This window comes from Myxocyprinus asiaticus, chromosome 2, assembly GCF_019703515.2.
Source record: "Myxocyprinus asiaticus isolate MX2 ecotype Aquarium Trade chromosome 2, UBuf_Myxa_2, whole genome shotgun sequence".
NCBI lineage: Eukaryota > Metazoa > Chordata > Actinopteri > Cypriniformes > Catostomidae > Myxocyprinus > Myxocyprinus asiaticus.
In genome coordinates, this window is record NC_059345.1 from 43,257,203 (window position 1) to 43,272,700 (window position 15,498).

General features: G+C 35.8%; 1 protein-coding gene across 1 annotated transcript in view; it reads right to left on the bottom strand.

Moving 5' to 3' along the window:
* The window catches only part of itfg1 (integrin alpha FG-GAP repeat containing 1), a 202,146-nt gene that overhangs the window by 9,020 nt on the left and 177,628 nt on the right, over positions 1–15,498 (bottom strand). The window contains exons 15-17 of the mRNA XM_051716640.1: positions 11,356–11,480; positions 4,288–4,370; positions 3,338–3,455 (exon numbers count right to left, since the gene is read on the bottom strand). Coding sequence (XP_051572600.1) covers positions 3,338–3,455; positions 4,288–4,370; positions 11,356–11,480 — 326 coding nt within the window. The remainder of the gene's footprint in view (positions 1–3,337; positions 3,456–4,287; positions 4,371–11,355; positions 11,481–15,498) is intronic.

Here is a 15,498-nt window from a genome sequence, read left to right on the forward strand (position 1 = left end):
TTGGTCAAGACCACGATCAAATTAGGCCTGCAAAAAACAATTATTTGATTAATCTTTGATTATTTCTTTGATTAATCAATTAATCGGATTTAAAAATGATAATTAAATTTTTTTGCAAATTATTTTCGATTATCGATTTTATTGATTCTTTTTTGCAGCACTAGATCAAATCATGTATCTTAAATCATTAATAAAATCTGACAACAACTGTATCATAAACTGTACTTCTTTAGCTCAGATCACACACAAAAAAAAATGCTAAATTTCAGGCTTATCCAGCTAATGCCTATATGCGTTCTTGAGTAAACTTACAGGCAATGTTTCTATCAAAAAAGTACTTGGCTCTTTTAACAGTAAGGTGGGACTTCCATTCCAACAGCCACCATATTCAGCTATATTATTTCTCGAATTCATAAGTATATCAGTGACCCGTATCATTTTATACAGTTTCTGTCGCTGCAAATTTCGCCATCAGCACAGTCAACATTGACTGTCTGCAAGCAGCCCAGTTTTTGTAGCCTTCCTGACCTGTGTGCGTCTGGCGTGTCTGAGCATGCGCCAAGAGTTGACTGTGCTAGCATCAAATGTGTCCATCCAGGCTTGTGGTCAAAAGAGTATACTTTTAAATGCTAGAACACTTTACGATATGCGATACGTAGTGGCATGCAGAAAAACAAAGCATTGTAGCCTTTAGGGTTGCACGGTAAACCGGTACTAACAAAATATCACGATATCAAAACATTTAAAATGGTACGTGAAGACTAAAATTTTCATGTTTATCAGTATTACTGATTATCATTAGTATTTGTAATGATTTTGTAAAATTATTGATCATTTGCATTACATTATTCTACTTATGCTTTTACATAATGTGTCTTATATGCATTCTTACAGCCACGTGTAAGTTAAATTTATGTAAGTTATTATGTAAGTCTTACATAAGTTCTTTACATTACCTAATGGTAAACTTGGAACTTTCCATAGACACATGTTGATCTGCTTTAGACAAAGGAAGGCTATGTTGTTTTTTTCCTATGGATGGACTTAAATACACCCTGTTTGAGTATGCTCTTCAGAGAAAGATGAGAAAGAGGGAGAGAGAGGAAGAGAAAGACAGAGCGACACCGAGAAAGACGAGGAAGATCGGAAACCATTGTATGACATCACACTTTAAATTGACATTTTCCTTCTCTTCTATGTCTGACAGTGTTGGGTAAGTTACTCAAAAAAGTAATTAGTTACTAACTACCAATTACATCTTATACAGTGTACTTAGATTACTGTACTAATTACTCTGTCTGAAAAGTAAATTGCATTACTTATTACTAACTACTTTCTAAAATCCTTATCAACCTCGACCAGATGAAAAATACAAGGATAGACATGAAATTGTTCTTTTAATTTTTTCAAATAAATCATATAAAATCAAACAAATTATTAATGAACTGGCCAAAGAATTTAAATTTAAATTTCGATTTTAAATTCACTATTGATTTATATAGAATTGCTGTAGAGTCTATACAGTATTTAACAACTGTAATTAAATTACTGAAAAATTAAGAGTAATCCCTTACTTTACTTTTTTCAATGAAAAAGTAATTTAATTACAGTAATTAATTACTTAGTAATGCATTACACCCAACACTGATGTCTGATAACTAAAAGAATAAATACATTTGTTATTTCTTGGCAAAGTAACTGGTTTCAGGCTCCGTGACTTCACAACAGGGAAAAATACATAAATTCAGAGTCTTCAGTACAATATCATCTTGCTGTTGCTAATTTTACAGGATGTGACATTTATTAGATGAAATCAATGACAATTTGACAATTAATCAAATTAAAATCTTGATATGGCCAAGTGTAATCATTAAACAGTAAAAGGATACAATTTAATTAAATAATATACTGTGTGCAAGCGCTGAATGCTTTAGATTTAACGAGAGGTGCTGCTATGCACAAACAGATTGCATGCAATGCACATGATGCGGTGTGTTTAGTGTATGAGTGGCTGTGAACACTCACATGAACTCCTCCAGTGCTGCTCTGAGATCTCAGCTTGCAAATATTTCAGTATTTCATCACTTCATTTAGAATGAAAACCTTGTTAAAAACTACCACACCGGAGGAACTCAATGATCCATCAAAATAAACGTTCCACCAAAATAAAAGCTCTGTTTAACCGAATGCGTGAAATGACAGAAAAATTAAGACAAAAAATATTACTATTATATAAAAAGTTAATATTCAAAGTAATAGCAATAATTCTACTAATAACAAAAATAACAAATGGTTTATTATTATTATAAATTTTATTTAATTATATTTAATTTAATAATTATTATTATTATTATTACATGTAAGCAATATCACAAAAACAAGTGTACTGAAAGTGCACACTGTGATTACGCCATAGCAGTCTTGTGCCACAGGTAATCAGATTTTTTTCATGAATGTTTTCACTGTGAAGCTCTGTTGTGCAGCATTGTATTTGACCAAAAAAAAAAAAAAAAAAAAAACTCTTGAAAAAAAATGATTATATTTTTATTTGATTAAAGCTTTATGTATTCATTTGAACACTGTTTTGATGATAACATTTAATTAAAACATGGAATCCAGAATTTTTTTTAATGGAAAATGCAGAATTTTATGCAGTTATTTTAATCAAGTCCTTTTCTGTGTGATTTCATCAGTAATCTGAGGCTATTTATTTGTTGCCAAAGTATCGATTTAGTATCGATACCGAGGTACCAAGGCTGGTATCGTACTGAAGCATCAATGTTGGTATCGGACCAACCCTAATTGCCTTTATTATACACTCGTAGATCTGTATAGACTTCACATATTCAGAGGTAGAGATTGCATATAAGAAACAGTCAACTTCTCACAAAAAGAGACACAAATTCACACTTAACACCCTAGAGGGCATGTTGTGTGGGATAATGAGGAACAGATTTGATATGCTGAAAGGACAGAACAAAGCAATTAGAAACAGTGTGTATGTGTGTGGAGCACCCTCCGAGAGAGCCCAAGGGCAGGGCCACACACGGACACACCCATCTGCTCAGATCTTCACACACATGTTCACAGCAAAGACTGATGTGTGTGTTTTTGTGCGTCTCTGTGAGGTCACAATCATTTGCCGCAGAGGAAGAAGAGAGGATTGACAGATGCAGGAGTATACATGCTTCAAACAGATCCACAGATGAAACAGGGAATGTAGTAGGAACCAGTGACAGAAAACTGGGCTTAGTTAGATCAGTGAAACCAAAAGATGAGTGAGAGGAACGTAAAGCTGAAAATTAAAAGGAGAAATGAAAGAAATCAGAGATCTCACCTTCTCCTGCCAGTGCAGTATCCCGATGATGACGAGAATAAAGACACACACCCCAATCAATGCTATTGCTGTCAATAAGACTATATTACTGGGGGTTAGGTAGAGCTTTGCACTCCAACTGCAGAGATACAGAAAGAAAGAGAAAATAGAGATAATTCAAAACCTTTGGAAAAATGTACAATACAGACCTAAGCTCTATCTCTTCAGTTCAGTGAAAACTTTGAACAACACTCAAAACTCTGAAATGAAATCTGAGAATGCACATAAAGATATTACACTGAGCGAACTTGTGTAAACTATCAAAACAATGACAGCTGGAGTTTTTACAGCACTGAAGAAAACTCTGATTAGCACATTGCAACTTCATTCGGGAGCTTTAATATGATGACTCAACGAACCCGAGACAGCTAAATATAATCAGCCCTGACGTGCACTCTCCAACGAGCGGAAACATCAGAACATCAAAATGAGCAGCTTTACAAAATAATAGATGGAGAGATTGCACGAGACAGATGGAACGCTCTCTTATTTACTGAAGAGATACTCTGTTTATGATTATTAATTGTTTGAAAGCAAAACGGTAGCTGATGAAGTCAGAGCGAGGTGCATGGGGAATAGCGAGAAATCAAGTGAGCTGCTCAAATATTAATGATCAAGATTGGCGGACAGCTTCATTAAGATACATTTCGCTGGCTCTGGTAAACACATTAAATATTAATGCCCGAGGAAACACCTTCTCAGGGTGCTGATTAAGTCTAGTGACGGATGCTATGCTGGTGTGAAACTGCTTTTAATTAAATTAACAAGTTTATTATCATTAGCTTGTTATCTGTGGATTTGCATCTCTGGTGTTTGGTGGATACTGATCATTAACGAGTTGACAAATTGAATATTTGTGGGGAAATTCATAAATACTGTTTGTACTAGAGTTCTGATACTTGTGTGTGTACCTGCGTGGGTCATTCTGTGGGTACGGTATAACAATAAGCTGGGAGTTGGGAATGATAGCAGTCCACTCCTGTTTCCTTATGTTCTGAAAGAGAAAGAGAGGGATAGATAGGGGGTGGGGAGAGAGAATAATACTCCAGTGAATGTTATGGAAATTACAGCACATTCAATTTCTGCAGCTATCCTTTGGCAAACATATATTAGAACGGATCTGCCATGTCTGTGGTAGACTGAAGATTTGCAGGAGATTGTATTATTGTATAATTGGACATTATGAAAGTAAAGAAAAAGAGACCTGTTGATCTTTAGCTGTCACTATGTAAATAACGACTGATACACTATTCAAACATTGCTTGCAGCCATTTTTGGCCGACATTAATATTGTTAAACTAAACATTTGCTAGCTAGAGGGAGGGCCATGAACTGAACAAAATGATGGTAACACTTTCTATGAAGCCCATATTTATAATGCATTAGTAATGTCTCATAATACACCTTATTTAATATGTTATAACTTCTCATAAATAATTGGAACCACAATTATAATACACTATAACACTTACCTATTCACATGTATACCTTAGAGTATAACGCATTATAACACAAGCAATTATCTGTATAAGTTATATTGTATTATATATATTTGTAATATAAAGTATATAATAGGTATGCTTTAAGTAAAGTGACTTAAGCAATAAGATATAAGAAATTTCTAAGTGGTTATAAGTCATACTGGAAGTTATACACATGAACAAAATACAAAATAACAAATTCAAATGTAAATTTTGAGATATTACAATAAACACTTGTAAAGCTGCAAGGTTAAAATACATCAGAAACTCTCTCTTTAGAAATATGCATGTTGATCACACATGTTCAATCTACACCCAAGAATAAAAAATAAATAAAACTAAATCTGTTCTGGTTTGTGCATCTTATTTGGAGACTTATTTTATAAATAACTTCCATTATATAAGTTTGACTTGTAATATATTGTATGTAACAAGTTTATGTTATGACTGTTTATAAGCAGGTATTGCTTTTGTAACTTAAAGCAGGCAAAGGCCACTTATAATATGATCACGTCATAAAGTCTTTTGATTGTTTACACTAGACAGCACTTATATAATTATCTTTATTAGCTTCTGCTGTGTTAAAATTGGATGTTACTTGTGTTATAATGCATTATACTCTTAGGTATAACTATAAATAGGGGAAGTCTTATGTATTATAACTGTAGTTATAATTATTCATGAAAAGTTATAACTTATAAGGTGTATTATGAGACATTATAAATGCAGTATAATGCATGTATAATGCCTTTACAATGCATTATAAACATGGGCTTCATAGATGACTTGCAAGATTTACTTAATTTAAAAGTAAATTTTAATGGTTTAAAATCCACTTAACATAACATTGATTAAAGTGAGTACATTTAACAAACATTAAAGATAATACAGTAACTTTTCCTTACAAATCTGATGTACATGGTACTTAAACTTATTGAAGCTTATTGCATGCTATGTAGTCTATAAGACAACATCACATTGCATTACTTGAAATAGAAAAAAAAGATAGAGAGCTGCGCACGCACACCTCAAAACTTAGTGCACAAAACACGATGACAGTAACAATCAACAGATATTTCTTTTTTTATCACAAATGGTTAATTTTGAGTAGAAAGTGAACTTCAGACTTCACAAAAAAAGAAGTTACCAAACATAACCACAAAATAACAAATAAAAACAGTGTGAATAAACTTGTAAACAGTGAAACCATGCAAGCATTATTTAAGCATGCTTGGAACACCTGCTTCGAAAAGTGAAGTAAATGTATTTGATTTACCATGAAATTTCAATCAAATACATGTAGCGAATAAATATGACAAGGTTTATTATGATTCATGATGACGCACTGTAAAGATAACATGTAAAGATAACACACAATCATGAATAATATTTACTTATAAGCTAAAGCATTTGTTTTTACATGCTTGAATTGAGTACAAATTTACTTCATAATTAGAAAATAGAATGTACTTAATAATTTCAAGTTCACTCTTAAACTAACTTATTCAATGTGGAAAGTACTTAATTTTTCCTTCTATAACTAATTAACCACAAAATCATTTTTATTCAGTGTTCTTCAGGCACAGATACTGCAGAATGCTGAACATGAAATGAAACTTCAGTGCTATAACTTCAACCGATCAGGATAGATCAGTCCAATCAGAGAATTCTGCATCACTTTAAAGTGCAGAAGAGTAGGTAGGTGGTCAAAGCTACTCAAAACAAGCTTTAAAAATATCTGTTATGGTTAGCTTGGTTACCTCAAACTGGTTACAAACCAATCAAATTCTTTTGGGCTCCTACACACGCTGCGTCAGAGAATGCAGCGAATGCATTGATTTCATAAGAATCTCAGAGAGGAAGGATATCCAATTTGCTATATGTCCACTTGATTTCAAACTGTCACGGCTCTTTCCACACCCTCAAAACAGACCTTACACATTACTGTCCGGCAAATGCTCCATCAGAGGTTTCCCTAGTGTGTTGGCACCCTTCACTGCTAACCCAGTTGGCTTCCCCCTATGATGTGTACCTTAAATGCTCTATGTAGCAGAATCGTGCTGCCAATTAGTTAAATATTTACTCCGCTCTCAGAGAGAAACTAATAAAAATTAAGTACTGAAACATGGCAGATATGAGAGAGCAAATGAAAACAGCTTTTTCATTTGTGTCGGAGTCATAAGCGTTCTGCTTGGAGTAAATGGCATCATTTTTAGTGCATCAAACTGTTAATAAGCCTCCAAACATGAAGCAGCATCAACAGTCGTCTATTCCCCCAGCTGTTTGCATAAAAAGTTCATTAGAGGAAAGGAAGTCTCTGGGAGCTTTAATGTATTATGAAGTATCAATTACAAAGGTAATTTTCCCTCTTCAACTTGTTTCTCAACAGCAATTCATAGAAAACATTAAATCCATCTTTTTGAGGGAATCCTCCAGGGGTACAGATTTTAATTTCCGACAACACCTTTATCATACCGCTACATTATGATATGCACACACACGCACACACACTTGCACTCACACGCACACACACACACTTATGTTGGTGCGGCTATCCTTATGAGGACTCTCCATAGACATAATGATTTTTATACTGTACAAACTATAGATTCTATCCCCTAACCCTAACCCTAAACCTAACCCTCACAAAAAACGTTCTGCATTTTTACATTTTCAATAACACATCGTTTAGTATGTTTTTTAAGCGATTTGAATTATAGGGACACTAGTTATGTCCTCATAAACCACATTTATAGCATAACACCCTCGTAATTGTAACCTACAAAAAAATGTCCTCGGAAACCACCCAAACCTGCCCACACACACACACACACGCACGCACAAGCACAGCTAAAGAAGAGTATGGGATCTGAACTAGCTCTGCTGCTGCTATTTTAAGCATGTGTCTTAAGTGAGTGTGGATGAGTCTCATAAATGAAATGGATAGGGTAATATTTTGATGGGAGTCAAGCCTTTGCCTAATGCTGAGGTCAACCAAGGGCACAGGTAGAAAGAGAAGGGTTTGTCTCTTCTCACAATCAGCGAGCCTCTACTGCAGCTCTGAGTTTTAGAGAAGTAGGGCAGCTCAGAGCCCACGTGTTTAAGGGTTACGCTAATGGAGTGACCCTCGCCTTATGATTATGCAATGGAGAGAACTGGATGGGACTTTTTAAAATATAGAATGAAGATTCTATATTTAGTTTAATGATATAATGAGATTATATAATGCTTAGTCTGAGAGTATGTCCTTCGACTGCATTAATGCAGACTCTGTGTGAGGTAAACAAAAATGTTTTGCTAGTACTGACAGCTTGATTTCTGGGTAACGCAACAAATCAAAAGTTTGATAGTTGTATCAAAGAATTAACAAACAGCTTATTACTTTCCACAATTTATTTCAAGCTCAAAATGCAGCAGGTAAAATTTTGTTTGGTGAAATTGTGTTGTATAAGTGTGCATATTAGGAGTCATACTTCACCAAATACTGTTAATTAGTCTGTTTTTGCAAGGCTGTTTAAATCACAGAATAAAATGTTTGGGCATTTTACTTACAAATGAGTAGGTACAAAGTTCCATTTCCTGAGAGCTCAATTAACTAGTTTCTCTTATCTACTGTATCTATATATTCTAAACTATTCATAACACATCAATAATGACTTTTTCCCCAATAAAGATAGCATTTGACAGGACATATTCACTGGTTGCGTCTGTAGACTGCAGTTTAGCTTATAATGATCACATTTTATCACTTAAGATGCATTCATTAGTTTAGTTTAGCATTAAACTTGTCTATTATTGGCAAACAATGTCTTATCAAAGCCAATTATTCCTGTTATCTCAGATTAAATTAAATTTGACAGTATTTTCACACATTTTTGCATTGGGGAGACAAACTTCTGGAAGGTTTTACTGAAAGCTTTGGCCTTTGTTTAACACCTTTGAACCTGACAGCTCCTGTAATGATGCACTTCAGTTCTGCTTAATAACAAGCAATCTATGTGGCTGGTTTGGAAATAGGCGTTACAACATCATTTAAGATTGCTGCGATACTGGGAAACCCAGGCCTGTATCGCAAGAGATCAACTGCTTCTCCTAAGCCCAAATATGAAACTGTTTTAAACTGTTTTCTTATCTTGTCAGGAATTATTTATGTGCGTTGTCTGTATGTTGTGTTTTAATTTTTGAATAAACAAGTATATACAGTAGCCTAAATTTATGAAGTACTTTTTTTTGCCAAATATTTACCCTTTTTAATTTTATGTATGCAACTGATAAGAATTACACTACCGGTCAAAAGTTTTGAAACACTTGACTGAAATGCTTCTCATGATCTTAAAAGTCTTTTGATCTGAAGGCATTTGTTTAAATGTTTGAAATTAGTTTTGTAGACAAAAATATAATTGTGCCATCATATTAATTTATTTCATTATAAAACTAAAATATAATAATAAAAAAAACGTTTTTGAAATGGATGACTTGGACCGAATAATTAAGTGCCCAACATAGATGGGAACTCCTTCAATACTGTTTAAAAAGCATCCCAGGGTGACACCTCAAGAAGTTGGTTGAGAAAATGTCAAGAGTACATGTCTGCAAATTCTAGGCAAAGGGTGACTACTTTGAAGATGCTAAAATATAACACAGTTTTGATTTATTTTGGATTTTGTTTAGTCACAACATAATTCCCGTAGTTCCATTTATGTTATTCCATAATTTTGATGACTTTACTATTATTCTAAAATGTAAAAAAATTATAATAAAGAATGAGTGTTTCAAAACTTTTGACCAGTAGTGTGTGTGTGTGTGTGTGTGTATATATATATATATATATATATATATATATATATCAGTGGCGGGCCGTGCATTTAAAATCTAGGCCTTCAGTGTGATTCATGCCATTAAGAAAACACAGTTTCACAATGAATAAGACACCCTATGCCTTTGGGCATCATACATTATGTCGCAGCTAACTAATAATACCAAATGACATTTTAAAAACATGTCCACGCATGAAAGTCAGAACTTGAAACGACACTTAATGCTCAAACAAGCCTAATTTTAACTGCAGTATGACTGTTTTGTGAAATGAACGTCTCCCAAACAGACATTCAAAAATCATAATTTTCCATATGAATCTACCAAGGAGGTCTATAATACCTGGAAAAATCTGTCTAATAATATTTGTGATTTAAATGTTGCTTGCAATAAATTTTGTTTCGTCAGGGTACACGGTTATGCTGCATTCCATTCAAGTTGGATGTGGGATATTCCTACATGATATCTCCGACCATAAATGCATTCCATTCCCCAGTATTCGGAACTGCAACAATCCCGTTATCTTAGCAGGGGTTCATTAGAGATGTCTACTAGCAACCCAACTGATAAACAATGCTGCAGCGCTAGCATTTGTGCTTCAGGTTTACGATTATCAAAAGAGATTATAATGTTTTATACACCTGTTTCTGCAGGCGTTTGTTAAACAAGCTTTAATATCATGTAATGTGGAAACGAACTCATTTATCGATATTACTTAATAAAGTGAATGTTTATCACTTTGTATATCTCCCTGAGTGTCGACATGTTTGTGTGACATCATGCCCCTGCATCTCTGCGAAATCGGAGTTGAGAATTTCTGCACGAGCCTACAAGTTGTAATTCTGACTTAAAGATGCATTCCATTGCACTTTTCCTAGTACGAAGTTGTAAAATCCGACTGAATGCTCAAGCAGCCTAATTTACACTTAGAAAACTCCTGATGTTGCTATAACAATGCAAAAAGCACTTACCAATTTACTTGAAGTGAAAATCAGTCCTCCTTTCCTGTTTAATAAATTAAGCAATCACACGGTCATGCAGAACAGCTTGTGTTTTTAAATCCATAAGGATCTCTTTCTCAATGGCGATAAAAGCAGTGATGACAGCAGTCTCAACAGACAGCTTGATCTCACACTCTTCGCTTTAAAATCCTAAAGATCACACCCACCAAGAACAAACATATCAATCCGATTGGCTGATGAATCTGACAATCTGACTTTAGTTGCTTATTCATTTGCACTGTTGAGGGATTCTGTGGAAATTCTGAAGGCCTGACGGGGTGGAGCTCAGACTCACTCACTGCTTTGGGCATGCGATTTGTGAAACAGTTGTCACACTTTGCTTGTAAGCATCAATGATTAAATTCTGACTGGATAAACTTTTCGTTTTTCTATATTTGTTAGTAGATTAATTAAGAAGGCAAAGCGATAAAAATACATACAATACAAAAATATATATATATATATATATATATATATATTACTGTAGAATAACAGACACAACAGTGAATGGCGGTACATGTTGTCCTCCTCTTAGACACAGTTAGGGAGCAGGTAGAAGTAAACCAGGCCAACTGGATGTTCTTCCTCTCCTGGGGTTCTTTTACCCATGAATCCCACCTTCTTCCTCCATATGCTGAACGTGTGTGTGTGTGTTAGCATGTGTGTGAATGTATGTCTGTACCTTCCCTCCAGGGGGCCGGGGGATGCCCACATACAGGTGATCCAGAAAGTTGGCGCTGCGCCCCAGACCGAGCACGGTGTAGGGCAGCTGAAGAGAGAGATGAGCCGACTGACTGAGCTGCCCCGCTGCAGGGAGAGGGAGAGAGAGAGAGAGAGAGAGAGAGAGAGAGAGAGAGAGGGAGGAAAGGACAGGACAGGAGTGGAATTGTAGGAGTGAAGAGAGTGGGATTGAGGGTGGAAGAGAGAAAAGGTGAAGGAGAGAACAGCAAAGTGTGAGGGGGAGGGAAATATTAGAGAAAAAATGGAACAGGACATGCACAGGTGAGGGAGGGGAGGAGAAGATGAAATAGGAAAAGAAAACAGAACAAAGAGTCGCTATTAGTGTCATCCATAAATAAGACTTGTTTAAAAAAAAAAGAAAAAAAAAGAGAGAAGTCAGCATATGAAGGATTCTTCCCAGCCATGCCCAGTCCCTCATGAGGGATAAATCAGTCTCAACAAAGCAACAGTGACTAGAGTAGTGTAACAGACGGGGGCCTGGGTAGCTCATTGGTAAAAAACGCTGGCTACCACCCCTGGAGTTCGCTAGTTTGAATCCCAGTGTGTGCTGAGTGACTCCAATCAGGTCTAATTGGCCCGGTTGCTAGGGAGGGTAGAGTCACATGGAGTAACCTCCTCGTGGTCGCTATAATGTGGTTCGTTCTCGGTGGGGCGCGTGGTGAGTTGAGCGCAGATGCCGCGGTGGATGGTGTGAAGCCTCCACACGCGCTATGTCTCCGTGGCAATGCGCTCAACAAGTCACGTGATAAGATGCGTGGGTTGATGGTCTCAGATGCTGAGGCAACTGAGATTCATCCTCCGCTACTCGGATTGAGGCGAATCACTATGTGACCACGAGGACTTAAAAGCACACTGGGAATTGCGCATTCCAAATTGGGTGAAACAAAGCAACAAAGCATCCCCATATTTTGCACTAAGTAATTTTTTTGTCTGTTTCTGCAATAAAGCGAAACAGTCTGGTGTCGAAAGTAAAATCCTATTCATTTCTTCCATAGGGGAATTGAATTTCAACAATACCTTAAAAGACAGACCTACCGAGAACTACGAGGTTGTTCATCGATGATATATGCTTCCTTTGAAGCCATCCATCTACGTTATTTCAACTTCATTGTTTAAAAATCCTCTTTAATAGTGGAATTTCTGTTGAACAACTACATTACCCATGGTCCAGCAGAGAAGGCTTCACCAATCAGAGAACCGCTGCCAACAAAGCCTGCGAAATAAGCCCGGAAGCGAACGCCCACTCCCATGACGCACTGTCAATGACACAAACAAGTTGATCTCCCTACACTCTCAAACTATATTTGTGTATATCAGAATATTTCGCAATAAACGTAAACTATGTTGTTTCTATAATCAACAACTTAAAATAAATAGTTTTAGATATTTCCAAAGTTTTATTTTTAATTTCGTCATTCGCAATGCTTCATGGGATTGTACTCCGTGCCCTCATGAAAGACGTTAAGTACACAGACTTGTACCTTTGTCTTTTTGTTGGATTTTCAAATACGTTTTTGCCTCAAAACAAAGTCTGTAATGTTGCGATTCACCTCGGAGCTGTTTGGTTTGGTTTACGCTTTACAACTCTTTAACGAAGGATTTTATGAAAAGTCTATGGAAGAAATGAACGGGGAAAATACTTGCGGAACCCAGACGGCTGAAAAAGTGGGTGGGCACAGTGCGCTCTATATGCAGAGTTTGGGGGGTGCCGGTGCCTCCCCAGCAGCGAGAGCTGAAATTGTTTTAGCATTGTTGGAGCATGTGAACAAAAAAAAAGGCCAAAAACGTAATTTTTATTCTTACTATTGTGGGTGGAATGGTGTAATTAATTTTTTTTTTTATATATTCTTACTCTCTTTAAACACTGGATGCCTGCATTATACCAATTTTGCACTGGCAACTTCTGTGCAATTTCCCATGATTGCGATTCCTGTATATGTACATTTATGTCATCTCCATGCATTCCAGTGTAAAGTGTAAAAGCTCCTTTTTGAGATATGGAGATTGCAACATTCTCATGACAACTCGAAATAATTTGTACAAGATGGGGAGATCGTAAGATATTGTATGACTTGGCTCGCACGAAAAGGTGCGACCAATCATCAAACAGAATTTCAAATCAAAGCAATACAGGAATCACATTTTAGCTACACTTCATTTTAAGAAATAAAATATCTGTGAACAAATTCGGTTACTCATTCAATATTTATTTATTCAATCCAAATAATGTCAATAACGTGATAAGTTTGTCACAATGTTATAACAATGTTTTCTTTCTTCAAAAAGATATTTTCCTATTAAAATCATGGTTAGGTTTAGAGTTTGGGTAAGGAGTTACACTTTTTGGTTAGGCTTAGGTTAGGATTTAAACCTAGGAGAAATCTTAATAACATTGTTCATTGGTTCGTTTATTTTCTCTTTATGGGAGTGAAAGTTGCCATTTTTGTGCGAGCCAGCTCGTACGATTTCACCATCTCATACTATTATTATGGTTTGTCAAGAGAGATTCAGATGTAACTTGTGAGTGCTTGTTATCTCAACATGACAGTTACAGTACCATGAGGTGGTGATCCTGCTTTTCTAAGAATAAAAAAGTTTTTTTCTAGTCTACTAAAATGATCGGAGTCTTCATCAAATGCGAGTGTACATCATTTGAATTATTTGTTATTTCTTCAGCCTTTTTCAAAAAGTCAACATGAAACGGCATTTGCAATCTTATTTCCATAATATGATAACAGAATGCAAAACAGAATAAATAAATAAAAAAAAAACCTTGATTTTATCCATTCAAAATTAATTGGACTGTGAAAAGAGGGAAAACATGTTTTAAAAATTTTCAGTCGATTGTGGAGAGGAAACAAATTTTGCTACAGGAGTCAGGCCACAGTTATTTAAGCCTCTACCTGCTGTAAACCAAAATGGTGACCGGGATGGGGACGCTGAAGGTCAAGTTCACCCTTGAGAGCATTACGACCAGGGCCGCATTAATGCACGGATTTGCCTGGGATTAAGCCCAGGGTCCCCGACTTCCAGGGGGCCTCATTTACGGTGTCTGCCAACACCCCATGGTTGAAGGTTGTTGCCAACATGGGAGGCGCACATGTAGTGTTGAAATAAACAGAGACATGGCCTATCTGCGAGAAACATCAGTCTAGCGCATGTTTACACTGACTAACAGTCTGCACTCCTGCTAGGGGAGGCTCGTGGAACGGAGAGCCCAAGAGCCCTTCGGTACCATGATGAGGTCCTGATTGTGATTCTAAATGGTAATGCTACTTTGTCAAATATACATTTGATTTTGATTTCATGTTGATTTTAAGTGGAGAAAAAAAAACAGACTTTGGGCTTTCAAAGTCTTAAACAGTAAGGCCCCCTATAAAAAAATTTAGCCTTTGCTAAATGTAAGAAATATATTTCTCCTACTAAAAGCAGCAGTACATTCTGGCAACTTATTTGAAGCTTTATCAGGTATTGTCCTCTAGTGTTATATTATCAAAGTTCTTAATATTTCAGGCATTAGAGAAATGATAAATGATAAATAACCTTAAATTCAGTCTGACAGACTCATTCGGCAATGCATCATACTGTGCGTGATTAACGGCTATAAAATGTTCTATTAATAATATGACATTTTTTTTGCATATTTTTTAAAATAAATGCTTGTCCTTAAAACAATGGGATAATGTAACTGTTTTTTTTTAGCCTATATTTGTGATAAGCTCGCATCGCATGAGCCAAGCTTTGTCTTAAGTGAAACTGCACTTGTGCTCTGGCATGACCTGCATGGGCATAACAGTATTAAGCTATGGTCCATTAAACTGGAGTATGGTCTATTAAGCAATTAATTTTCATTTATCTTCACAATACATTTTTATTGTATTTATTATTTTTTATTTTACTTGGTGAATTTATCATCTTTTTCCACACCTCCCCTGACATGCCCTGGCACCCCAGTTTGAAAACCATGGCGCTAAAAGATCTGCAGTAGTCCAAACTGTGAACTATTATCCTCACGCTATAATCAGCCAGTTTCTAATGGCACTGAAAGATGTGACGTTAGTACCAATTATGATCTACAATTATT